Source organism: Gymnoscopelus braueri (assembly GCF_963280865.1).
Source record: "Gymnoscopelus braueri genome assembly, chromosome: 3".
NCBI classification, from domain to species: domain Eukaryota; kingdom Metazoa; phylum Chordata; class Actinopteri; order Myctophiformes; family Myctophidae; genus Gymnoscopelus; species Gymnoscopelus braueri.
Window position 1 is genome coordinate 30,427,165 of NC_137612.1, and position 8,986 is coordinate 30,436,150.

The following is an 8,986-nucleotide window of genomic DNA, read 5'->3' on the forward strand; positions in this document are numbered from 1 at the left end:
AATGCATTTAACATGCTGTCAACTAGCACAAATATATATTATTATATATATTATATTAGTTTAAGTGGTTTTAATGCATTAAACATGCTGTCAACTAGCACAAATATATATTATTATATATATTATATTAGTTTAAGTGGTTTTAATGCATTAAATATGCTGTCAACTAGCACAAATATATATTATTATATATATTATATTAGTTTAAGTGGTTTTAATGCATTAAACATATATATTTTATTCAATAAAACTAAAATGCCTCAAGGAAACAAAAACAAAAAAGCACTTTTCTCCTTTGACCATCGCATCCAAATTGAATCCCCACCAGCCTGGCACGCAGCCACTCACAAACCAAACACCCACAAATTCACCCCTCTCTCTGCATCTGCGCCATTCCATTCATATGGTGCCAGCTTGTGTGTGTGTGTGTGTGTGTGTGTGTGTAGCTTTTAAATTGGTTTGTGTGTCTGTTATGCAGTGTGCTGTAGTTTCCTGTCTGTATACAGGCACATCGTTTTGTCACTCCATCAGTAGTATTATTTTTTTGGTTTGCAGTTTGGTGTTTATATTTTCATTGTATTCCCATGGTCTTCACATACCTGCATCTGACCTTGTGTTTTTTACCATTATGTTAATGTTTTGGTTTGTGTTTTGCAGTGTTCCTGTTGTTCGCTCCTTTCCGGCCCTCCTGTCGTCTTCCATTCAGTGTACTTTGTGTCAATGTTCATGTTTTCTTTTGCAGCTTCTTCATCGGCCCACCATATGTTTTTTCTTTTTTTTTCTCTTTTATGCATTTCCAAAATTGATTTCCTCCCAGTCGACCCAACCACTCCATTTTCCCCACACAGTGACCATATTGTGTCCCTCTCAGGAAGCGAATCATGCCTGAGCCCCTACATGCCTGCCTCAAACCATCATACTGTCATACGAAATGGAGGACGTACCAGTGTGGTGGTCATGCTAACATTTGTCACATTTTTCTCCGACTCCCTTTTCTTTTCTTATTCTCTCTCTCTCTCTCTCTTCTCCGTCTCTCAGATTAAAGTGGTGAATGCTTTCCGTAGCTCCCTTTACGAGGGGATAGAGAACCCAAAATCCCAGAACTCCATCCACAACTTCTGTGCGGCCCACCCCGAGTTTGTGCCCCTTTCCGAGGAGGAGGCCCGCACCCCCTCCATCGAAGAGACGGGTGACGAGATCGAGACCATCCCCAGCTCTTCCACCGCTGGAGGAGCAGGGGAGCCGTCTGCCACCTCCATTCCCAGCGAGGAGTCCTCCATTTGACCTCCTCCTCTCCCTCCTGCTCCTTACCATCTACATCATCCTTTTTTTCTGAATCTTATCACCTCTCTTCCTGCCGGCCTGACTGCCTCCACCATCACAGGAAGGCAATTGGCAAAGCTCATACTATAACTCCCACTTGTATGGCCCTCTACATCTCTCTCATCATCTTCCTCATTTTTTCCAAAGACTCTTCTCCATCCTCTCTGTTCTCTGTCATTGTTATGGCCAACTATGCTAACTAAGTTGTCTAAACCGCGTTCTGTTTTCGGTCGCTCTGACTTTGGCGCTGGCATGCGTACCTGTCCAATCACATCGCAGCCCCTTTCCCTTTAATTCCCGAATGGCTGGGGTCAGCAGCCTACATCCACGTTTTAAAGACCATCGCCTGTCCTGCCCACTAATGTTTTTTTTTTTCTACAATTTTACTTTTGTTGTAATCTTAGTTTTTTGTTTTGTTTCATCCAGTTGGAACTTCTGCCCTGGACTGAGAAGCAGCATGTTATGTTTGTTTGTTCTGTATTTGCTCCAGTCCTGTATAATGCTCTGAAATTACACGGAACTTTATAGAGAGCACACTAATTCCAGTGTACATATGCTTTTTGCTCTTCTATGCTGGTTTGATGATTAGAAGTTCCAATTGTAAAAAAAGACAAAAATGTAACCATTGACGGTATTTGGTTTTGTGTCTTTTCTTAAGTTGCTTTTCCAATGTACATAGTTCTTTTCCAGTCTTCTAAAGCCAGAGTTATACTTGGTTGTGCATCATGTCTCGCTTTGCACCGGAAATAGCAGATCAACAAGCTCACAACATCACGTTGCAACAAGTTGTGAGTTTGTAGATCGGCTATTTTTGTATGAGCTGCTGGTGCACAACTAAGTATAAATTAAGTGTAAAGGAATGTGTACCAGTGGCTGATCCAGCACTAAATACAATGTCTTAACTGGTTGTGGTACACTACAAACTCCAAAGTCATGAAGGTTTTAAATGTAAAAAATTGTCCCTACGGGTTGATATTATAATTTTGTTTTGTTTGTGAAAGGACAGCACTAAAGATTTTTAGCTTCTTTTGCTCATTTTGAATGTGTCATACTCGAGAAGAGAATTCAAAATTGCCGCCCCACGACGGAAGGCTCGCATTCTTTTAGTAGTCATAGCAAGACAATATACGACCTCATCTCATCCAATAAGGGTTCTGGTTCTCTCTAGCCCCTCCCAAGCAAAATTGACCGCTTACCATACTGCCTCAATTTGGAGTTAAGAATTACATTCTGAATGAAGAGGAGTGCTATTTATTTTTACAATGAACAGTATGCCCCTCCAGTAGTATGCATGTTATGTTTCATCTGTGTTGACTGTTGAGTGGCATGGGGATATGGATTATATGGGACAAATTTTGTGAGGGTTAGGGCATCTACCTGTGTACAAGAAAAATATTGGTATTAGTCCTATTTGTTTTTGTTTTATTTAGCTTGTTACTCCATTATGAGAGGAAAAAAACTAATGATTTGCATTTGTACGACCAAAAAAAAAAACTAAAAACAGAGTAGGGATCGCGTTCCACTCTCGGCAAAAAGCATCTCAGCTCACCCCTGTTAGTAGCTTCTGTGTGAGGGTGGATTGTTATTGAACTTCACTGTGTTGGCCGTGGCCAGTGACACGAGGGACATATTGATCGCACCCAGGCTGCGGGGATAACAATCAGCATCCTAGATCTAAATCCAATATGTATCCCTGCCTGTCTCTCCTTTCCTGCTCTCCCCTCTGTCCTGTTATTACCAGGGCCACATCTCCAGGCCCCACTCCAGATTACCGTTTGAAAGGAACAAGAAATCAACCCTAGTTATCACAAGCAGGCACACGTCAATGAGCTAACTGGTCTGGTATGTCGTTATGTGCTGCAATCATGCTAGCACGCGTTATCGGATACAAGTAATGTACTACTACTACTGCCATATTTCAACCTTCTTTGTCATAACTAGGTTCTTTCTCTCCCCGGATAAGCTTTTTTCTACGTAACACAGAGCCATATTTTCTAGGTTTGCCTGTATTGTTTTGTATCCCATTGTTAGAGTTGATTTTCTCACTCCAATGCCCCCTACCCCCTCCCCTTTAACACCTCACATGACCAAAAAGTGAAGGGGTAACTGAAAAAAAAAAAGGAAAAATTTGTCACTGCCGAACTAAGTTTTAAAGGACCTTCTACGATGTTTACATTAAAAAAGAAAACCATGTAGGTGACAGCCTGATACTGCGCTTCTCTCCAGATGAGCCTCCTGTCCCTCCCTTGCGCTTCCTCCTCGTTCCATTGCCTCGCTTTTCGTGAGTCTCCTAGTTCTATATAACTACAGTAAATGGGGAAATCTTTCTTGCATGGTTTTCATATAAAACTCAATGTTTTGCTCATTTTTTACGATTCTGTATTTTTATATTTAGTACTTTTTAATATTTTGGAGATATATGAATATATATATGTATAGGCTGAAGAGTTTTGGTGACAGTAACAGTACATGAATGAGATGAATCTTAGCCGTGGAGTATGTCTTTTTACAGCTCTCTATATACAGTATATGCCACGTTTGTCTTCTTGGTGATTTGAGGCTAGGGCTAAGAAAACCCAAAATGACTTGTTTACTTACTGTTGGCCAATGCAATTCGAAATATAACTCTCAGCAATCTAGTCTTACCACGGCCCTTTTACGCAAACATGACCACTTTATCTAAAGTCTTAGGAGACACTACATGCAGTAGGATTTCGCAATTTACCAAACTCCAATGGGGATTCGTGGGAAATGAAAACCTAATGGATACAACTGACACAGTATAAAACATTACATGTAACTGTATGGAATTATTGAATTGCTATGGTTTTGTCTTTCTATCTTTCTAGAAGAAACCGTGCTTCTCCATTTAGTATGATGTAAATAATGCCATATTATAGGAAATATGAAGGGTAACTGCAAACTCTGCGGGTGTCATTATAGAAGGAAGGGGGCAATCAGCCAACGATCATCCAGCAAAGCTTTAAAAAGTTCAGCCAAAGTCTTTATTTAGTACAAGCGTTTGCATTTATCCTTTGATTTTTGCACAAGTTGAATGGATATTGTCATGTGTAGCGCCCCCTGTCCATTTCCCTCTTGTGTTGCATGTGCGTCGTCCTTTGGTTGTGCTGTGGTGATCTTTAGTTGGGTGGTTGCCCTCATGTCCCACTGCAAGTGTACTGCCCAAATACTTTTAAAAAAAACACTCGTTTGTATCATAAAAAAACAAGCAAGAGAAGACTAAAAGAAAATCACAATGCCCAGAAGGTCCAGGCAAAGTAATGTCTATTTGTCTTTATTTTTCACTGGAGAAGCCATGTAAAAGGCTTTTTTGTTTTGTTTTGTTTTACTTTTTTTTATTTTTTTAAATCTGTCAGACAATAAATTGCACAGGCCTCAGTTACGACTAATGTATGGAAAAGGAACATGCTTGGATGTGCAATAATTGTTTAAATTTAACTGCATTGCTTCTTCTTAAAAGCATTGCCTTTCTTAGAATAGCTTTCCTTCATTTAATATTGGGAAATTCCTTGGATAACCCTAACATCAGTTGTAAATGAATAAAAATTGTTTTAAAAGAACTGGAATATCACAGTTGGAGAATATATAACCACTTATTTTACACATGGGTATATGTAAAGAATATATATCCAAACCTGTTTTCTTTGTGTTTTAATACATTCTCAATTGTATTTAATTGCGAAAGACAGTAAAATATATTTCTTTCATTGATATAATACAATAGGCACTGGTGTTATTTTTGTATAGACATAATATCTATGTGGCATGCATGACCTATATACAAAATTTGGTGGTTTTTAAAGCAATATGTCCAACCTGGTGCGATTGATACCGTCGTGTTCTGTGTAGCCTAAAGCCACTGTATAAAAAACAGAAAAAGACTGCATTTGGATAAAAAAAAGCTAAATGTTCAGTATATGTGTTCAATGTTCTGCATGTTTTAGTATGGAATGAGACATCACAGGACATTTACTTGTTTCCGGAATGAAACTTGCATACACACATGACACACACCAGCATTACATGCATATACTGTACATGCAGACTTACGCACACAAACACACATTCTGTGAGGAGAAACACACACTGAGGATTGTGAAAATGAGATGGGGTATAAAATGAATCACAATGAAGTAGACGAGCAGCTTGAAAATGGTGATGTCCTAGTTTTAAGGGTTTACCACCAGACTTTGTTGGATGTTCTGCATTTCATTCAACAGGCAACAACTAACCATTATAAATCACACATTCACTTACTCTGTTTACTGTTGAGTCAACCAAACTAACCACACTGTGTGTGTGTGTGTGTGTGTGTGTGTGTGTGTGTTGCATCTCTATTCCCCACAAACAATTTTACTAGCATTTCAGTGAATGCCACCGTCTCCCATTATTTGTCAAGTGAGACCACCATTATAATTGATGACACTGAGCCGTTCGCTTATTCAATATCGCCATGGAAAAGCCACCCTGTTTGGATTCACACTTGTCACACTCATCAGTCGCCCCATTGTCCTTATTTTTCTCTCCACCTGCCTCCTTTAGTCAGATTATCTTATCTGTTGGCTTATGGCTTGTTGAATACCTGCATTGATGTGACTGACAGTGACCAAATTCAAAGAGGTGCATAGCAAAGTCACTAGTTCTGTATGGATGAACATAAGCTACGACAACAACGTAATGACATGGTCTTCAAGTTTGTCAAATTCCTGTGAACTGAAAGACTTGAGTGGGGTCTCCTGAGTCTTTTAGCATTAAGGCCATTTTTGTCCCATTGACCCACAATGCATCATTAATGACCTAAGTGCTACCAGGCTTTAGTGAGTTCAGCCCTGAACGCCTTGAGGTATGGGAGGACTACTCTGTTCTAGTTTATTGGTCTCTGTTGGTAATCTATTTGTTAGTTAGAGCATTTCCCTTAACTTTTTTATGTATTAACTTCTTGCTCAAAGGTTCTGGCAGGTTCTGTACTCTCTGCACCACATTGATGGCCAGCCATCGGTAATTAAATGTTAACACTTTATACTTATTTTCTTAGTTCTCTAATGGGAGCTGCCTAATCCTAACCTGTGAATGTTTACACTGCATCGTGATGTCACCGTCTTTAATCCTGCACCATCAGCCCAAGCACACTCTGATAACCAGAGCTGTATGTGCATGTGCACACGTGTACATGTGTGAACATGCTATGTGTGTAAGTGTGATCATCAAGGGCTATGGGCTAGAGGAGGGGGGAAAAAAAGCAAACACACACAGTTGAGCAGATCAATAGCCCATATTGCTTTTCCTTTCCTCTGTCCACTCTGAGATACTGTGATACTAGGACCTTAAGCCTAATTTATAGTCTACTTCAATGCACAATGGTGCTGCTTGCTGAAAATGAGTTCTTTTGAGCAAGCCACAGCATTGTGTGCTGAAGCATGAATGAGGCTTTACTGTGCTTGCTAACCACTAACTTGGCATAGGGCTTTCTGAAATTGAATAGGACCAAAAATAATAGGTTTATTTCCTATTGTACTGCCACTAAGACAGAGGAAGAGAGTTTCTTCACTTTGTTATGTTTTAACCTCTTGGTATTAACACAACTTTAGTTGTAATGTTCCTTCTGCCACTTGATTCAGATCCCTTTCAGACGTCTGGTCTGGACTATACTGGACTTTACTGCCTGGTTCTCTGGTGCTGGAAAGTGGAGGGCTTTTGGTTTGAATCACATGTCATGCAGAGCACTGAATTGTTTTCTTATCTTATAATTATTTAATACAAATTTGGTATTTTTGGTAAGTGATACTTATTAGAATGGTACCAGTATTGAGCTTTGCTGTGATTGTTAAGAGGACTCATCTCTTGTTCCTTTGCATTTAGCCCCCAAAGGTAGCTTTTTTTGGTAGCTACAGCTTTCACAACAAAAGGCTGTTTATTTTACATTGTCAAAGACTACAGCTGCCTGTGAAAAGCAATCCTTGTCATGTCTGAACTTTTGAGTTTGTGTTTGTCTCGGGGTATGGAGAGGAGTGGTCATTTTCTGACATGGTGGGAGCATTGTCGAGATTCATGTGATTCATGCTGACAGGCCATCATAATTGCATTAGTGTGAAAATGAATATTGACGTGTCATCACACATTCTGTAGAGTGCATTCTGGCTGTCAGGACATGGTGACTTGATTGGCACATCAAAGACAAAAGCTTCCTCAAAGACAATGTCATTTGTCAGCCAGAATAGACATTTATTTTCGTGTGTGTGTCAGTGTGCTGTATATGAGTGTGCAAGTGGGTTTCATTTTTCCCAATTTAAAGAGACGGTTTTTATGTGCAGCAGAGCTTGCTTGATAGCAGGTAAGCTAAAACAAACAAAAAAAAACTTTCTGGTTGTGTCAGGATGGATAATTCCATTTTGGAGAATGGTCTGGTGGTTTAGTGATTTAGTGACTATCCCCTTAAAGGTCCCAGGTTCAGTCCCCACTGTGTCACCCTGTCAATGTGTCCTTGAGCAAGACACCAAACCTCTAGCTGAATGCTCACTGCAAGTATTTCAAGCTACAGTAACATCACTGAGTAAATATGAAATGTAAATGTTTTGGCTGAGGTCTTGTTGCTAGCACCAAGCCCCTCCCCCTGCCCCGTGAGGCGGTCTTCCTCAGTGTGTGTCTCCCTGCACTCGGTTACCTTCTGTCTGTTTTTCTACCTGTCTCTCTTGCTTAATTCATGCTTCGTCATGTGACGAAGCATAAGTGAGGCCTCTCTTTCTCTCTCTCTAGTGCACGAATGCACACACACCCTACTTTCAAGCTTCAGTCCTCTCCTGTCTGCAGCACCTCCTCTGTACATTTGATGCATTATCCTCGAACATTGTCCCTGTTTGCTTCAAACTATGCAACAGAATTATCCAATTAGATTACAGTTCTTTTCATTTCTCTTTATTTCTGTCCCTCTGATGCTCTCCAACACTCACATGCTCTGTGTGCTTGTCTCTGTTTCAGTGGATGCTGGTCTTACTCCATTTAATTTTTTTATTTTATTTCTACTAACAGAACCACAACCCACGTGCACCATTGTATGTTTGTATGTATGTGTGTGCACGGCCTGCGTGCATACTGGCATTTTCTTTACTTTAGTTTTTTGTAAGATATGATCATGTGGAATGCCTTGGTCTTAATGTCCTGTCGTTTGAACTTATACAGAACAAAAAATGGAAATCAAGCAATTGAGGTCAAAGTTATTATATATATATATATAAATATATATACATATATAAATATATACAAGATCTATATAAAATAAAGCCATTGGGATTTGAAATACATGGTTGCCATGGTTCGTGATCATTCTTTTTGTCAAGTTTATAAGAATTGGTGGTCGGGATGTAACAATTCATATACTTTGTCCATGTGTAGACCCAATCAATCTTATACGACTCAGATTTTACACATTGCTTAACATTAAACTTATTTCTGTCATTCCCCAAGTTACATTACAATTATTTCAAGTCAAGTTCTCAAATCTTTCTATAGGCCTGTTAGCTTTTCTTTCCACATTCACAACCAAGTGGTGAGGGCAGTTTTCCATGTCTTCATTATTAGCTGATAGATGGTCCAGCATCGCCACCGTGTGGACAGATCATGTCAAGACAACAGAAAATGTCTAATC

At 39.6% G+C, this 8,986-nt stretch overlaps 1 protein-coding gene across 1 annotated transcript in view; it reads left to right on the plus strand.

The window, feature by feature from the left end:
• Window positions 1-8,642, plus strand: part of atp2b4 (ATPase plasma membrane Ca2+ transporting 4) — a 122,267-nt gene extending 113,625 nt beyond the window's left edge. The window contains exon 21 of the mRNA XM_080425215.1: window positions 1,039-8,642. Coding sequence (XP_080281341.1) covers window positions 1,039-1,284 — 246 coding nt within the window. The 3' untranslated portion in view covers window positions 1,285-8,642. The remainder of the gene's footprint in view (window positions 1-1,038) is intronic.
• The last annotated feature ends 344 nt before the right edge of the window (window positions 8,643-8,986 follow it).